The sequence below is a fragment of the Dromiciops gliroides genome, chromosome 4 (assembly GCF_019393635.1).
Source record: "Dromiciops gliroides isolate mDroGli1 chromosome 4, mDroGli1.pri, whole genome shotgun sequence".
In the NCBI taxonomy this organism is placed as follows: Eukaryota; Metazoa; Chordata; class Mammalia; order Microbiotheria; family Microbiotheriidae; genus Dromiciops; species Dromiciops gliroides.
Window position 1 is genome coordinate 435,951,299 of NC_057864.1, and position 18,218 is coordinate 435,969,516.

Genomic DNA, 18,218 nt, shown 5'->3' on the forward strand with positions numbered 1-18,218 from the left:
CAATACAACAACTTCATGGCTATAAATCAAGACTACTTTCTTCAAGAAGGGATACAGGAAACTATGGACATGGTTAGCACCAAGTTAAATAACTAAAAAATGAAATTGATTGTATTCTAAGAGACAGGAGATCACTTATTGCTGTGGGAGTCATTTCCTTTTTTTTTTCTTTTTTTTTTAGTGAGGCAATTGGGGTTAAGTGACTTGCCCAGGGTCACACAGCTAGTAAGTGTCGTATCTGAGGTTGGATTTGAATTCAGGTCCTCCTGACTCCAGGGTCGGTGCTCTATCCACTGCGCCACCTAGCTGCCCTCTTTTTTTCTTAATAGTATTTTATTTTTTTAAATTACATGTAAATAATCACACATGTATAACCCATATCTGATTGCTTGCTACCTCAGGGAGGGTGAAGGGGAGGGAGGGAAAGAGGGATAAAAATTGGAACCCAAAACTATAAATAAAAAAGTTTATTATTTTAAAAAAAGTTAAATTATTGATTTATAATAAAAAATTACATGTAAAGACAGTTTTCAAAATTCATTTTTGTAAGATTTTGAGTTCCAAATTTTTCTTCTTCCTTTCTTTTCCTCTCCCCTCTCCAAGACAGGAAGCAATCTGATATAGGCTATACAGTACAATTAGGTTAAATGTCTTTCCACATTAGTCATGTTATGTTTTTGGTTTTTGTTTTTTGTTGTTTTGGTTTTGGTTTTGGTTTTAGTAAGGCAATTGGGATTAAGTGACTTGCCCAGGGTCACACAGCTAGTAAGTGTTAAGTGTCTGAGGCTGGATTTGAACTCAGATACTCCTGAATCCAGGGCTGGTGCTTTATCCACTGCGCCACCTAGCTGCCCAAAAGAAACAACTGCATTGGCCGGGAATCAAACCCGGGTCTCCCGTGTGGGAGGTGAGAATTCTACCACTGAACCACCAATGCCCCATCATGTTATGAAAGAAGAATCAGAACAAAAGGGAAAAAACACAAGAAAGAAAGAAAAAGCAAAAAACCAACAACAAAGTGAAAATAGTGTACTTTCATCTTTATCAGACTCCATAGTTCTTTTTTCTGGATGTGGAGAACATATTCTATCTTAAGTCTTTTGGAACTGTCTTGGATCATTGTATTTCTGAGAAGAACCGAGTCTATCACAGTTGATCATCATACTGTATTGCTGTTAACTGTGTAATATTCTCCTGGTTCTGCTCACTTCACTCAGCATCAGTTCATTTAAGTCTTTCCAGGTTTTTCTGAAATCAGCCTGCTCATAATTTCTTATAGCACAGTAGTATTCCATTACATTTGTATACCACAACTTGTTCAGCCTTCCCCTATTGATGAGCATCCCCTCAATTCCCAATTCTTTGCTACCACAAAGAGAGCTGCTATAATTAGTTTTGTAAATGTGGGTCCTTTCCCTTTTTTGTGATCTCTTTGGGATACAAACCTAGTAGCAGTATTGCTGGGTCAAAGGGTATGTACCATTTTATAGTCCTTTGGACATAGTTCCATATTGATCTCCAGAAAGTTTGGATCAGTTCACAATTTCAGCAACAATGTATTAGTGTTCCAGTTTTCCCACATCTTCTTCAACATTTATCATTTTCCTTTTTTTGTCAATCTGACAGGTGTGAGGTGGTACCTCAGTTGTTTTAATTTGAATTTCCTGAATCAATATTGATTGAGAACATTTTTTCATATGACTATGGATAGCTCTAATTTCTTCATCTAAAAACTATCTGTTCATATCCTTTAACCATTTCTCAATTGGGAAATGATGAAAGTCACTTTCAAATCAGTTTTTTGTGTACAATCAAACCATTATTGACTTATTAGAATACAGATAAAAACCAATACTAAATTAGATAAAAAGATAAAAAATAAGAAGATATTATGTTTAATTCAAGTCTGACCTGACCTATTTAAACAAGCTATTGACCTGGAAAAATGGGAAATGGATGAAAGGACAGATATTATTTAGATTATCATTATTTCCTAAAGAAGTTTAACAAATATAAATGAAGCATCAAAATGAGTTTTCTAAGAGCGTAGGAGCTACCTTAGCTAGCAAATAGTTGATCTTCTTGCCAAGCAGAGAAATATGTCAGCTAAGGGCAGTGTTGGTTTAGAAAATAAACTCATTTGTAAAATCTTATGGAGGAGGATAGTAGGAGATTATTAGCAGTACTACCTAGTAAACCAGTGAGAAAAAGTAGAAGGGAAAACACTTTTACAGAGGAGTTGATGAGAAACTATTGAAGCCAGATCATCACAAGAGCATCTAAGGATGAAAGTGGGAGTCAACCCCATCAAGATTTCTATAACAAACATTCAACTCTTCTCTATCTGTGCCAGTGGAGCTAATACATTTGGTCACTAACATCACAATCCCTAATGCATTACATGAGGAAGCAAAAATATCACAAAAGAAAACAAAGTTGAGAAGAACAGCTGGACTAGGTCAAGTGTACCAAAGGGAGGGGTGGGCTGGACATGAAGAGATTCTGAGGGCAATGAAGGACAGATTCTCAAGATGCTGGGGAAAAAAGGAAGGATGATTACCAAACAAAAGTGATTAAGAAAATATTAATCACTACTGACTTACAGGCTTACTTTCTCATTTCTAGAAAATCTCTATGGGACCAATCTACATGTGTGTTGAGGAGATGCTTGGTGAAAGTGTAAGAAGGGGACAGGCAGGCTTTCCCAGATGATATCCTAAAACAGAGAGGCCTTTGCAGGTACACAATTAATAGGTGCAGAAAAGACAAGAACCTGCTGTGCTTATTTAGTTTATTATTATTATTATTATTATTATTATTATTATTATTATTATTATTATTATTTGGGGGGGGCAATGAGGGTTAAGTGACTTGCCCAAGGTCCCACAGCTAGTAAATGTCAAGTGTCTGAAGTCGATTTTGAACTCAGGTCCTCCTGAATCCAGGGCCAGTGCTTTATCTACTGTGCCACCTAGCTGCCCCGCTTATTTAGTTTCTTGAGAACAAGACAACAACAATAACAAAGCATTCAATTTGCCAGTGCAAAAATGCCACTTTAGAGGCTTTCTTCCAATATATGGTGGCTTCCATTTTGGTTTTGGTTTTGCTCCAGACCTAAGCTTTCATTGGTAAAGCAAGGTCTTGGTGAGGAAACTCCCTCTACCAGTGTAGATCAGCAACTGTCCTGCAACTTAGTCTTAGAGAGTTGTTAGGGAAACTGAGAAGTTATGTGACTTGCCTAGGGTCACATAGCTATTGTGTGTCAGAGGCCAAATACTGTGTTCATTGAAACAAAGACAAAAAAAATGAAATGAGGTCTCTGCCCTTCAAAAGCTTACATTCTACTGGGGGATACAATATATACACAGATAAAGTAGATTTCAATGATGTAGAAAGTAAATGCAAAGTAATTTGAGGTAGTAGTGAGGTTGGGAGGGAGAGAGGGGAGGAAATAAGACTTTTTTGTATCATCATTGACTTGTAGCATAGTGCTATTCATATAATATGTTCTCAGTAAAAGAATTTTTTTCTTTAAATAAATGTTTCATTGGTGCCCCACCCCTCCCCATAGCTGGTACTTCCAATGAACCTCCTTACTTCTTCCCCTCTACACCCATAAAAACCTATCTTTCCTTGTAATTAAATAGATAAATACAATAAGCCAACACTCTGGCCATGTGTGAGTGAGACAGCTTGAAGTGAACCCAAGACTGGTCCTTGAATTGATGATGATTCTTACAGCTTTCAATATATTGTTTTCCTTTCCTTCAGTCATTGTGTAAATCCCTCCCCTGGTTCTACTTCATTTTGTATCCATTCATAGAAGTCTTTCCAAATTTCTCTTCATCTTTTATATTAGAAAATATAGTAATATTCCATTACTATCACATGCCACAATTTGCTGTTCTTCTCCAATCAATGGGCTCTCAATTGATTTCTAGTCTTTTTTTTTTCCTTACTAAAATCTTGATCATGAGAACTATGACCCTACATTCTTTGTGACAGCCCAACCTACCCCTTTTCCTTCCCCTCATTTTAACCATCAGGGATGGGGGAGAGGGTTGTCTGAGTTTCATATAAATATTCTTTCCCTCAAGGGGAGGAGCAAGGAAGAGGGGAAGGAGGGAAAAGTCGGATCTTGCAGCTGGATGAAGACTTTAGGTAACTTAGAAAGACAGAGAAGTATTCTTGCATTAGGAGATGGAAGGAATTCTGAGGATTGGGCGGGGGGTGGGGGGGAAGAAAGGAGGGAGGTGGCACCAGGGAGAGGCAGGGTTGACTCACCCTGAGGCTCAGGGTGAGCTGCTCAACCTGTCTCGATCCCTCCAGGGGGTGAGGGATTAATAACTATTTTCAGAACCGTGCTTGGAGAACAGGAGAAGAAAGTACCAGGGAGGGGTCATTCCCTGGAGCTGAAAAGGAGTCCCGACTCTGTCTCTCCAAGGCCAGAGGTGCCCGCCTGTCTACTCCCTGGCACCCCTTGCAGGGAGACGGCTCACTCCAGTCTCTTCTCCTTCTTCACCTTCTTTTCTCCTTACTCCCCAATCTCCCTCCAGCCAGGGCAGAGGCCCATAACTACCTGGCACCAACCCCCCTCACACATAAGCTCTGAAACCATATTCTATGGCCAGGAGCCAGGCCTGTAGTTAGTTCTCTCAGCCCCACGATTTTCTCTGGGTTTCTGTTCTCTCCCACCCAAGCAGCTTATTTTTAGACACAAAGGGAGAAAAATAAATTGAGAGCCACAGTTCTTCCATGTGTTTGGTTGGGACCTTGTTGAAAAAGAAAGTCTTAATTACCCAACCTTCATTTAAGGGATAATTAACAGATGGTATAATCTCCTAGCCTTCTCCATACCCCATATGGCTATTAGGTGAGGGGCAGCCCCCAAGTCTCTCCAAATCACAGAATCAGAAGAACCCAAGAGGGGCAGGGGCCTGTCTTACTAGGGAAACCCTAGACTAGGAAGCAGGCTGGGTTCTCTAGCTGTGTGAGCTTGGGCGAGTCCTTCTCTAAGCGTCAGTTTCCCCAGTGAAGGAAAAAAATGAGAAGTTATAATCTCTAACAGCCTATCTAGCTCAGAAGTTCTGTAATTCTGAAGAGATCCTTTGGTACACCCATCTGCCTCTAGATAGAACTACTTTTTTTCCCCTCAAATATTTTACTTTTTCCTAATTACATGTAATTTTTTTTTTTTGGGCAGGGCAATGAGGGTTAAGTGACTTGCCCAGGGTCACACAGCTAGTAAGTGTCAAGTGTCTGAGTCCGGATTTGAACTCAGGTCCTCCTGAATCCAGGGCCGGTGCTTTATCCACTGCGCCACCTAGCCGCCCCCCAATTACATGTAATTTTTTAAAAGATTCAGTTTTTTTAAAAAATTTTGAATTCCACAGTCTCTCTCTCCCCTCCCCTCCTTCCTCATTGAGAAGGCAAGCAATTTGATATAGGTTATACATGTACCACAGATAGGACTGCTCTTGACTCAACCCAGAAAAATAATTATGCTTCTAAAGGTATTCCAACAAAGGCAATGGATTCTTGCTTGGGAGGGCTCTTCCCTGCAGGTGGAAAGAGCCCCAGATTGGGAATCCAGAGTTTTGTTTTGTTTTGTTTTGTTTTGCAGGGCAATGGGGGTTAAGTGACTTGCCCAGGGTCACACAGCTAGTGTCAAGTTGTCTGAGGCTGGATTTGAACTCAGGTACTGCTGAATCCAGGGCCGGTGTTTCATCCACTGCGCCACCTAGCTGCCGCTCTGGGAATCCAGAGTTTTGACTCTACAACTAACAAATGGGGTGATCTTGAGCAAGCTAACTCCTCTAGGTCTCAGTTTCCTTTTCTGTGAAAGAAAGGGTTGATCTCTTTAAGCCCTAAAATTCAAGCAACTGGACACATTTATACCATTCCTTTGTCTTTTATCTTTCACCATCAGGAAGTTCTGAGTAGAGGGCTAGTCTCAGAGTCAGAAAGGCCCAAGTTCTGTTAAACCGTTAACATATACTGGCTGACTCTGGCCAAGTCACTTTATCTGTCTCTCGGTGTTCTGGGCAACCAAGACTATAAGTTGCCGAGAAGGGATTGACCTACTTGAGGAATTTTGCCATTCATTGTTCCCTTAAGTCAGTGAAGTCACAGGGCCAGTCCTTACTCTGACAGGTTGTGCAAGCTAAGTCCCAAAGAGAGAAGGTCATTTGTCCAGTCACACAGCACGTTAGTGGTAGAGCTGGGACTAGACCCCAGGTCAGGGGTCATAGGACTTAGAGATGGAAGAGCCCCAACTAAGGCCAAAAGAAGTGAATTGGCCAGCCCAGGGTCACACAGCAAGTTAGTGGTAGGGATGAGATTAGAACTCCACTCTCCTCATTTCTGGTCGAAGGCTCTTTCCTCTAGCACTCCAGGTTCTAGAGTCCTTTGTCAGATTCAGGGGCTTCTCAAGGTCATTCTGTGGAGCCCCAGAGAGGAGGGTTCTCTTTCTCTAGGACTTGGGCACTGGGTCATTTCTTCAGTGGAGAGCCGGTGACCCAGCTCTGCCTGGGGTCTTAGGATCGATCGGTGGCTAGCAGGAAGAATGACTGGGATGGTTTCTTAGAAGCAAAACTCGTTACCAATGTGCTCGTGGGTGACTTTGCCAGGACCAGTGCTAAGTTTGGGAGGGTTGGAAAATTGAGAAAGATTTTTGAAAAGCTCTCTTCCAATTTAGGGCTGTGCTATTCTGGCCATTATTCTTAGCCCTGGGCCTTGCCTCTTTGTTAAAGTCTCCATAGATTCTTAGGGAGCCCTGATAAGGTGGCACAGACAAAGGAAACGGTTCGAGGACTTGGGTATGAGGGTGCAGGCATCAGGATCTTTGGGATGGAGCCGGGGCCTGGGGGTGTAGTCAGAGAGGAGGGGGGAGTGGGCCGGGAGATAGGGCTGGGGGAGGGCCCACTTTAGCCCGCTCGGGCCTGGCGTCGCCGCTTTAAGAGTCGCATAGGAGAGGAGCAGGTCTATGGTAATGAGCCGCCCGCAGCCGCCGCTGCTCTGCAGAGCTCACCGCCGGGGAGGCGAGGCGAGCGCTGGGGGCTCGGTGCCAAAAGGGAGAGCCGGCCGGGGGCACAGGGAGAGAGTGAGGGTCTTGGAGCGACCACCCGGGCTCTAGAAAAGGAGCTCCAGGGGCCCAGTGGGGCGATCTGGAGGCGCAGGTGGGAGATGTGGTAGCCCTGGGCAGGATCTGGAGGGGGAGGGGGAAGGAGGAGGTGGGGGTGCGCAGAGAAGGATCCCGAGCTGCGGGCGGTGTGGGGGAGCTCTGGGGGCTCACTAGGGAGACCCGAAGATCCGGGGTGCGGGGATCGGGAATCCTGCGGGAGAACCCCGGAGGTACAGGTGAGAACCGTGGACGCAGGTGGGAGTTTCGGGGGCGCAGGGGCGAAGATCCGGAGGCGCAGGGCAAAGATCTAGGGCAGAGAGGGGTTCGGGAGAGTAGGGGGAGCTCGGAGGCGGACCTGGGAGCCCCCGCCTGGGCTCAGGGCAGGGCTCGGAGGTGGGTCTGGGGGGTGGGGGAACTAGGGGCGCAGGAGGGATTCTGAGCAGTCGCAGGGATCCAGGAGCCGCAGAGGAAAGATCAGGCCAGAGGTGAGCGGAGAAACTCTAGGGCGCCGGAGATCCGCTGAGGCCGGGGCCCCGGAGGGAGCGCGCACGGGAAGGTCCCGGGAATCAGGTGCCCCCGGCCCGGGCATGCGGCGCGGCGGGGCCGGGAGGAGCCGGAGGAGGAGCCGCCGCCGCCGCTGACCCGGCCGGGAGGAGGGAGAGATGCGGGGCCGGGTCGCCCGCGCCCCACTCCTGCTGCTGCTGCCGCCGCAGCTGCTACTGTTGCTGCTGCTGCTACGCCTGGGCCCCGGGAGCTTCGCTCTGGCCCCATCGCCCTGCCGTTCCCTGGAAGCGCTGGACGCCCTGGACCTGAGCTCTCCAGCTCTCTGCACTCCCCAGCATTGGTACTGCCCAGCTGGGACTGAGGGCCACTGGCTCCACACCAGCCGCTGCCGGGCCAGGGGGCCTGAGCTGACTAGCCGCCTGGTGCCCCCGGCTAGGTTGAGAGTCAGGAGGGCCTGGTGCCCAGAGCCTGGGGCTCACATTCCCCTGCCACCAGCCCCCACAGGCTGCCCCTGGAGCTGCCGCCTGCTGGGTGCCCGAGGCCACATCTCCCCACAGGGCAAGCTCACCCTGCCCCCAGGGCATCAGTGCATCCAGGTACCACAGCTGCAGTGCCAACTCTGCAGGCTGGCATGGACCCAGGGGCCCTGGGTCGAGAAGTGGATGGCTGGGGATCTCCCAGGAAGTCGAAGGAAACGCAATGTAAACACAGCCCCCCAATTCCAGTCACCTGTCTATCAGGCCACTGTGCCTGAGAACCAGCCGGTGGGCACACCAGTGGCATCACTGAGGGCTCTGGATCCAGATGAAGGGGAAGCAGGACGTCTAGAGTATACCATGGATGCCCTCTTTGATAGCAGATCCAACCAGTTCTTCTCCTTGGACCCAGTCACTGGAGCTGTGACTACAGCTGAGGAACTAGACCGGGAGACCAAGAGTACTCATGTCTTCAGGGTTACTGCCCAGGACCATGGCACACCTCGACGAAGTGCCCTGGCCACACTAACCATCACAGTGACTGACACCAATGACCACAACCCCGTTTTTGAGCAGTCTGAGTACAAGGAGAGCTTGAGGGAGAACCTGGAAGTGGGCTACGAGGTACTTACAGTTCGAGCCACAGATGGTGATGCCCCCCCTAATGCCAACATCCTCTATCGTCTGGTGGAGGGGCCTGGTGGGCCCCCCCCTGAAGTCTTCGAGATTGATCCCCGTTCTGGTGTGATTCGCACCCGGGGACCTGTGGACCGAGAGGCCGTAGAATCATACCAGCTGACTGTGGAGGCAAGTGACCAAGGCCGGGATCCTGGTCCCCGGAGTGCCACGGCAGCTGTGTGTCTATCTGTGGAGGATGACAATGATAATGCCCCCCAGTTCAGCGAGAAGCGCTATGTGGTCCAGGTAAGGGAAGATGTGACCCCTGGGGCCCCTGTGCTTCGGGTCACAGCCACAGACCGAGACAAAGGCAGCAATGCACTGGTCCATTATAGTATCATGAGTGGCAATGCCCGTGGCCAGTTTTACTTGGATGCTCAGACAGGGGCGCTGGATGTCGTGAGCCCCCTTGACTATGAGACAGCCAAGGAATACACCCTCCGAATTCGGGCCCAGGACGGGGGCCGTCCTCCACTCTCCAATGTCTCAGGCCTGGTGACAGTGCAAGTCCTAGACATCAATGACAATGCTCCCATATTTGTCAGCACCCCCTTCCAGGCCACAGTACTAGAGAGCGTCCCCCTGGGGTATCTGGTCCTCCACGTCCAGGCCATCGATGCCGATGCAGGCGACAATGCCCGTCTGGAGTACCGATTGGCTGGTGTTGGGCCTGACTTTCCCTTCACCATCAATAATGGTACCGGTTGGATCTCTGTGGCCGCTGAGCTGGACCGGGAGGAGGTGGACTTCTATAGCTTTGGTGTGGAGGCAAAGGACCACGGCACACCACCGTTGACAGCCTCAGCCAGCGTCAGCGTCACCATCTTGGACGTCAATGACAACAACCCCACCTTCACTCAGCCGGAGTATGCAGTGCGCCTGAACGAGGATGCCGCTGTAGGCACTAGTGTAGTGACAGTTTCAGCCGTGGACCGGGATGCTCACAGTGTCATTACTTACCAGATCGCTAGCGGCAACACTCGTAACCGCTTCTCCATCACCAGCCAGAGTGGCGGAGGGTTGGTTTCCTTGGCACTGCCCCTCGACTATAAGTTGGAGCGGCAGTATGTGCTGGCCGTCACGGCCTCGGATGGCACACGTCAGGACACGGCCCAGGTCGTGGTGAATGTCACAGATGCCAACACCCACCGCCCAGTCTTCCAGAGCTCCCACTACACTGTTAATGTTAATGAGGACAGGCCAGCAGGCACCACCGTGGTCTTGATCAGTGCCACGGATGAAGACACGGGTGAGAATGCTCGCATCACCTACTTCATGGAGGATAGCATACCCCAGTTCCGCATTGATGGAGACACAGGGGCTGTCACCACCCAGGCTGAGCTGGACTATGAGGACCAGGTTTCCTACACTCTGGCCATCACTGCCCGGGACAATGGCATTCCCCAGAAGTCAGACACTACTTACCTGGAAATCCTAGTCAATGATGTCAATGATAATGCCCCCCAGTTCCTGCGTGATTCCTATCAAGGCAGCATCTATGAGGATGTGCCCCCCTTCACTAGTGTCTTACAGATTTCAGCCACAGACCGTGATTCAGGATTAAATGGAAGAGTTTTCTACACTTTTCAAGGTGGGGATGATGGTGATGGTGACTTCATTGTTGAGTCCACGTCAGGCATAGTGCGTACACTACGGAGGTTAGACCGGGAAAACGTGGCCCAGTATGTCCTACGGGCATTTGCAGTGGACAAGGGCGTCCCCCCAGCCCGGACACCAGTGGAGGTGATGGTGACCGTCCTGGATGTGAATGACAATCCACCTGTTTTTGAACAAGATGAATTTGATGTGTTTGTGGAAGAGAATAGCCCTATCGGTCTGGCCGTGGCTCGGGTCACAGCCACGGACCCAGATGAAGGAACCAATGCCCAGATCATGTACCAGATTGTGGAGGGTAACATCCCTGAGGTCTTCCAGCTGGATATCTTTTCTGGGGAGCTGACTGCCTTGGTGGATCTGGACTATGAGACGCGGGCAGAGTACGTCCTTGTTATTCAGGCCACCTCAGCCCCGCTGGTGAGCCGGGCTACTGTCCATGTCCGCCTCCTTGACCGCAATGACAACCCCCCTGTGCTGGGCAACTTCGAAATCCTCTTCAACAACTATGTCACCAACCGCTCCAGTAGCTTCCCTGGGGGTGCTATTGGCCGGGTGCCAGCCCATGACCCTGATGTCTCTGACACACTGAGCTATAGCTTTGAGCGAGGGAATGAGCTCAGTCTGGTGCTGCTTAACGCCTCCACGGGGGAACTGAGGCTCAGCAAGGCCCTGGACAACAACCGACCCCTGGAAGCCATCATGAGTGTGTCAGTCACAGGTAAGGGGTGAGTGCATGTCTTGGGCAAGTGCTGTGTGGTCCCCCCTAGAGCTTGGGAGGGGCTGTGAGGAAGTCTCAGGGGAGTTTGGAGGCAGGCCTGGGATGGGACTGAATGTGGGATAAGGGGAGGAGTCTTCTCCCAGGGTTGGGGAGGAGACTGGGAAGTCAATGAGACAGTGTTGGGGTGGGCTTGGGGAGCTGGCAGATAGACCCTATGGATGTGGAGGGTGTGTGTCTCATTCATTCCTCTGTCCTGGGTGTCACTGTGGCCAAGGTAAGGCAACGACTGGCCTGGGAAAAGACCCACAGGAATCCTAGCTCTTCCCACCTCCTGCCCCACAGATTGGGTTGGTCTGTTGCGGTTGGATGCCCCTGCCTCCCTTCTTCCCGCCCTACTCTGTGATGTGCAGTGGGGTAGGGTTTAGATTTTTTAGCCTTGGGCACAGCTGCCAAGAGACTGAAAAAACTCTGGTGAAGGAGACTCCAGTGGGGAGGGGGGCTGAGGTGCAGAGAGGAAGGCAGGGTTGAGTTTAAATTGTCCTTTATGCCCAGTCTGTCTCAGGCATTTGAGAGAAGATCCAGGTTTCCTTCCCACACATACCCCCATACTTTGACCATCTCCCCCAGGCCCCTGCCCCATGAAGCTTCTGTGATCTCATCTAGCAACTAGGGCCAAAGCTGGTCTGTGGAGGGGGAGGGGGCACACAGTAAGGTCAGGACCCCAGAGTCCAGCCCCTTCTGGCCCCCTCTCCCTCTAGGCTGAGCAGGAGACTGACGGGGACTTTGTCTAGTACATTCTTTCCCCTCTAGGCTGAAAGAGCTGGGGCCGCTACCCCCCTCCAGAGCTCACTGCAGGAAGTGAGCCCGGGGCTCATTGTCTCTGTCCAAACAAACCCCACTGTCACAGGCTGGAGTTTGGGGTCCTGGGGGGCAGGGGATACAAAGTAGGCAGGCACTGGCTGGGGCCCCTGGGTTCTTTGAGCCTGTATCTCCCTACTCCCCAAACATACCACACTCTCTCTCACACGCACACTGATCCCAAGGGAGCCAAACCTTCCCTTTCCCCCAGCTGAAAGTTGGATTCCCACAGATCCATCCTCCCTCCCCTAGGTCAAAGGAATGTGAATTTAGGGGGCCAGGATGGACAGGAGACTCCCAGTATGTGGAGGAAAGGGATCTCTAGATCATTCTACCTCTTCCCTATCTTTCAGGGGTAGCGTGTGTGTGTGTGTGTGTGTGTGTGTGTGTGTGTGTGTGTGTGTGTGTGTGTGTGTGTGTGTGTGTGTGTGTGTGTGTGTGTGTGTGAGAGAGAGAGAGAGAGAGAGAGAGAGAGAGAGAGAGAGAGAGAGAGAGAGAGAGAGAGAGAGAGAGAGAGAGAGAGAGAGAGAGAGAGAGATCTGGCCAGCACCCAAGCTGAGGCATTCCTGGTGCCCGGCAGAGCAGTACGGCCTGCAAACTCCCCTGGGGGTAGAGTGGAGGGCATTGTACCCCTTTCTGCTAGATAATATCCTCTTGTTTAGTATAGCTGGGGTTGGTGGGGAGATGAATCTTGGGGCTGAAGAACTGAGATTTCACTCACACACAAGATGGATAACAGATGAGACCCTAATGAGAGATTTCAGTCTAGGGTAGGAGCTGGTTTGCAAAGAAATCATTTGGCAGTAAGTTAGGGACAGAAGAAGTATACCATCTGCTTATCCATATTGGGGTTAGGGTTATAGACACATGGGGGTCTTACCAGAAAGATAGTCTGAAGAGGCCAAAAGGAAGGTGAACATAGGGGCTTCTACCTTCTCCACTTAAGGGTCTGTACAGGGGAGGGGCTATTCCCTCCTCACCCCCCTACCCCAAACCCTTCAGATGCCCCATGGTTTTTGCCAAGGGACTTATTTAGGGCATAACTGAGAGCAGGAACTTAGAGAATCATATGGCATAATAGCTGGAAAGAATATTAGAGAATTTCTTGTCCCATACCCCCATTCTGCAGGTGAGGAAATTGAGTCCCAGGGAAGTTAAGTGATGGAGAGAGCCCTGTCCTGCTTGCTCCCTCAGTTTCCCTTCTCTCAAGAGAAGGGCTCTTAACTTAGAGTCTGAGTTTTAAAAAATCTTTTGATAACTATACTTCAATAGAACTGGTTTCTTTTGTAATCCCATGTGTTTTATTTAATGCATTTAAAAACATTCTGAGGAGTCCATAGGTTTTACTAGACTCCGAGGTGCTCTGTGACACCCAAAAGAGTTAAGAACCCTAGGTTATAGGTATGGAGCCAAGCTTTTTGTGGGGCAAGGGTTCAGAAGGCTGGGGTTCATAGGTTCATTGACTTAAGAGTTGGTATGGATCCTCGAAGTTATTGAGTCTAGTCCCTGGGTTTTGGAAGTGTGGAAGAGCTAGGATGAAGACTGATGATCTTCCCTTGGAGCAGGGACACAATGAAACAGTGGCGCACTGGGGTGGAAAAGGAGAGAACCAAGTCCTGGAAGGGTACCTCCAACTCTTTTATCGCTTGCCAGGGTACAGTCTTTCCCAGTCTTTCATGCCCTTGTGATGCCCTGGTTGCTCAGAGAATTAAATGGGGAAGGGAATTCAGTGGCGCCTCGTGGTCCCACCCCTGCCCCTCCCCCAGGTTCAGAACCCCACCCTCTCCCCCAGGCTCTGACCCTTGGAGGCAGTCACTATGGCAACCTCAAAGTTAAGCATTAGGCTGAGGAGGGGGAAGCCCGTTGCTGCCCCTAGACCTTTGTCTCTCTTCCCCTATTCTTTGTCTCTTCTTTCTTTCTCTTGCCCATGTTGCTTTCCTCTCCTCCCTGCCCCCCTCGCCCTCCTCTGCTGTGGATCTCTTTCCATCTTTCTTCTGCTTGATTTTTTTCTGTCTCATTCTGTTTGAATTTCTTTTATCTCTTTCTCTATCACTAGCTCCCTTTCTCTGTTTCTTTTCTTTCTTTTCTACCTCCCTAGGTCTCTCTTCTCATGTCTCTTTGTTTCTTTCCATGTGTCTCTTTGTCTCTCTATCCAGATCCCTACTTCTGTTTTTCTGTCTCTCTTTGTCTCTCTCCCTCCTTTTCATTTTCCCCAGAGCTGATATGGCCCCAACTTCAGTCCTAATGATCTTCCCTTAGTCTAATCGATTTCTCTCTCTCTCTCTCTCTCTCTCTCTCTCTCTCTCTCTCTCTCTCTCTCTCTCTCTCTCTCCCCTAACCCTCTACTCCCCTCCCCTTCTCTCCCCTCACTCCTTCCTCCTCCTCCTCCTTCTCCCCACCCCCCCCTCGGTTCACACATAGATGTGCTTCCTATTTAGTGCCCCTGATCCACTTCTTCTGGGCTGGGTTATGTCCCCAATATCTGGCAGAGGGACACTTCAGGACTGGAGTGTCTTCTGTGATCACTATTGCCCTAGGGTCATTCCTGAGTAATGAGGGATTCTCTGGTGGGCTGGGGGACAGGGTTCTGCTAGTGTTTTCTGGGTGCCCTGATCCTGCCCATAGCCTTCTCCCATCCAATCTGGAGGGTAGGTGGGTAAAGGGGTGGGCTGTCTTCTAGCCTAACCCTCCCCTTTCCCCCAATTTCCTAACAGCTCAGGCTCGGACTGTCCTTTTCTACTGGGCAGTCATTCTCACACAGCCGTATTTCTCTGGTCATAAATGGGGAGGATATAAGGATGGGATAGCAGCTAAGGAAAGAAGGAGAAGAGAGAACATAGTGGGGCAGGTGGCTACAAATGGAAGACCAGATGGGAAGCAACAGGGTGGAGAAGAGGATGGACTAGAAACAAGGAGACAGATAGACCCTGATGCCCAGGATGGGGAGGGGGGCAGGGCAGGAGGCTAGCCCTTAGATTCCCTCCCTAGAGTGGAGAAATCTGACCTCCTGGGGCGTAGAGGGGAGAGATGGAGACACATTGATCACCAGAGCTGGGTGTTAAGGTTTTCTCTTTCAACTATTTGCCATTTGATCAGACGGTCACTTTCTTAAACTCTCTATTCTCTTGTATATCCAGCTGAGAGGCGGATTCTGTGTGTAGGTAATAGGGAAGGAGAAGAAAATGCTCTTTTGTTTAAGGGGCTCTTAATCTCATGGAAAAAAAATCCAAGAAATGTACAAGTGATATGAAAACAAGTAGAAATAACTGAGTCCCCCCTACTGTTAGTGCCTAATGAGATTATCTTCCATTGGTACTATTTATATCTTGTATGTACATTTTGTGTGCATTGTCTATCCCAGAAGAATGTGAACTCTTCCAATGCAGGGACTGAATTCTTGCCTTATTTTGTGTCAAAGTGGATAGAACCCTGGGTCTGGAGTCAGGAAGACCTGAGTTCAAATCCAGCTTCAGATACTTACTAGTTGTATGACCCTGGGTAAATCACTTAACTTCTCAGTTTCCTCAACTGTAAAGTGTGGATAATGATAGCACCTACTTCCCAGGGTTTTATGAGGCTTGAATGAGATAATATTTGCAAAGTTCTTAGCACAGTGCCTGGCACATAGCAGGTACTATATAAATGCTTATTTCTTTCCCTCCTTCTGTCCCTTCCTCCCTCCCTTCCTCCCTTCCTTCCTTCTTTCCTTCTTCCCAGCACACCACACAGTGCATAGCATATAGTAAGTGTTTAATAAATATCGAATGACTGGCTGATTGCAAACTCTGTAGTGGAAAACTATTAGACGTAAAATCAGGAGAACCAATATTCAAGTTCTGAATTTAACACCGTCACTTTGGGCAAGTCCCTTAACCTTGCTGAGCCTCAGTTTCTTTATTTGTAAAATAGGGGTAATACATTTCCTACCCCACAGGGTTCTAGCAAGGGAAGTGTTTGGTAAGCTTAAAGTGTCATGTAAATGTGAGTTATCATCATCATCATTATTATCAGTATCTCATTGGATTGTTACTAGGAAAGTGCTTCGCAAGCAAAAAAAGGGATCTAGAAGTGTGAGAGCTATTATTAATGACAATTCAGTTGAATAAGCCTTTATAAGCTTCCACAGAGTTCAAGAGCTTGAATGTGAATCTTCTGATTCTCCATCTCTTATATGTTCGAGGAACTGATTGCTGTTTAATGGAGGATTTCAGAACTAGAGGGGGTTAAGCTAGGTTTCCTGGGGGTGGTGAATTTAGAGGGGAGTTTCAAACAATGGCAAGTTCACAGATGGGTATAGAGAGGAAAGGCAGGAGGAGGGCATACCAGGTCAGGAAGAGTGGCCTACTTAAGAGGCTGGGAGGTCCTAGGATCCCAGATTCAGAGTTGAAAAAAGGCCCTTAGAGGTCAGTTAGTTCTGAGGCCCAGAGAGTTAGAATGACTTGCCCATATTCACATGGGTAATTAGTAGCAGAGGCTTTGGTTCCAGACCTTGCATTTTATCTGCTATACCAGTGGGGGTGTGGGGAATACAAGGTTCGATTATTGAGAGCATCAAGTCCATTCAGGCTAATCACAGGAAGTAAGGGTCTAGAGTGGGGCATCTGGCTCAATGTAAGATGATCACATTTAAAGTGGAAAGGATCTTTAGAGATCATCTATTTCAACTCCTGAATTTTACACAAAACCCTGAGCAAGATGTGTATGGGTCCAGGGATTAATATGAATGACTATGAATTTAGACTGGCTCATTCTATACCCACCTGGTTCCCCTCTATTTGCTGTTTCCTTTCCTTCCCTTCTCCTCAGCCCGGTTGTTGTTTGTTTGTGTGTGTGTGTGTGTGTGTGTGTTTGTTTTGTTTTGTTTTTTTTGCGGGGTAATGAGGGTTAAGTGACTTGCCCAGGGTCACACAGCTAGTAAGTGTTAAGTGCCTGAGGCTGGATTTGAACTCAGGCCCTCCCGAATCCAGGGCCAGTGCTCTATCCACTGTGCCACCTAGCTGCCCCCTCCCTTTCCTTTCAAGATCAACTCAGGTGCCCCTTCCTCCATGAAATTTACAGGCTCTGCCATCAGGAGGTAAAATCTTCTTCCTTGAAACACCTTGTTTTTCATGTCTTGGATGCACGTATAGTATAATATTGTACATTAGAGTTCTTTGTAATTGTGCTTTTGTTAGCTCCACAAGGAGCTCATGTCTTATCTAAGCAGTGTACCTAAGCAAATTCTTTGTATCCAGCACAGAGAAGATGCTTAATAACTGCTTGTTGCATCCATGTCCCAGGGCAGATTCCAGTATGACCTATTGTTAGAGAATACCAACCAAGGACAGAGATTCTCCTCTTCCAATCTCAGTCATTCATTTGTTTCTATGGGTTACACCCTTCTCAGTGCTTTGTAAAGTCTTCCATATTGAAGGACAGTACTACTCCTTCACTCCTTTCACTGTGGAGCAGTGAAGTTACCAGCTTCCATCCCTTTAATCTCTCCTAGGGATAAGCTAGTCCACCACCTCATTTTAATAATAATAATCATCATCATCAGTAGTAGCAAACATTTATATATGTACCAGGAACTTACAGTTTTCTCATTTGATCTTCACAACAATATTGAAAGGTAGGGTTGCTATTGTTATCCTTATATTACAGATTGGAAAACTGAAGGCAGAGTTTAAATGAGTTACTGGTCCAGGGTCACACAGTTGGTAGGTGTCTAATGCCAGATTTGAACTAGGGTCTTCCTGATTCCAAGTCCAGCACTCTAACCGCTGTGCCACCTAGGTACCCAGGTACCATTTTGCAGATGGGGGAGCTAAGACTTGTGTAAGGTCAGACAGATAGTAAGTAGCAAAGCCAGAATTCAAATCCAGGTTCCCTATCTGTGTTGGTTGCTCATCCTCTGCTCTTGCTATGTTGGTGAGATCCTCTGGATCTGTGTAATTATCTTTGGATCTTCTAAATCGTGTCGAGAACCTATTATATGCAGAGAGTGCTAGATGCTGAGAAACAAAGATTGGGCCTGGCCTTTGTGAAGCTCACAACCTACAAAAATTCATCCACAAATAACTAAGGTACAGAGTGACACATGATAAATACATAATACTAATTACTGGTATTTACATCGAGCTTTTGAAGTTTGCAAAGCATTTTCCATAAATTATCTCATTTAAGTTTCATAATAAAACCACGAAATAGGTACTAGAAGGATTATCTACCCCATTTCACAAATGAGGAAACTGAGCTTCGGATA

General features: G+C 48.0%; 1 protein-coding gene and 1 non-coding gene across 4 annotated transcripts in view; one reads left to right on the forward strand and one right to left on the reverse strand.

Annotated features, from left to right (window-relative positions):
- Nucleotides 1-866: 866 nt before the first annotated feature.
- Nucleotides 867-937, reverse strand: TRNAG-CCC. Its single transcript has one exon. It is a non-coding gene; the product is annotated as a tRNA-Gly (tRNA).
- A 6,008-nt stretch (nt 938-6,945) lies between these two features.
- The window catches only part of CELSR2 (cadherin EGF LAG seven-pass G-type receptor 2), a 50,529-nt gene continuing 39,256 nt past the window's right edge, over nt 6,946-18,218 (forward strand). For 2 of the 3 annotated variants that reach the window (XM_044001322.1, XM_044001323.1), the window contains exon 1: nt 6,946-11,116. In XM_044001322.1, coding sequence (XP_043857257.1) covers nt 7,786-11,116 — 3,331 coding nt within the window. In that variant the 5' untranslated portion in view covers nt 6,946-7,785. The remainder of the gene's footprint in view (nt 11,117-18,218) is intronic. The other variant, XM_044001324.1, reaches the window with a different exon arrangement.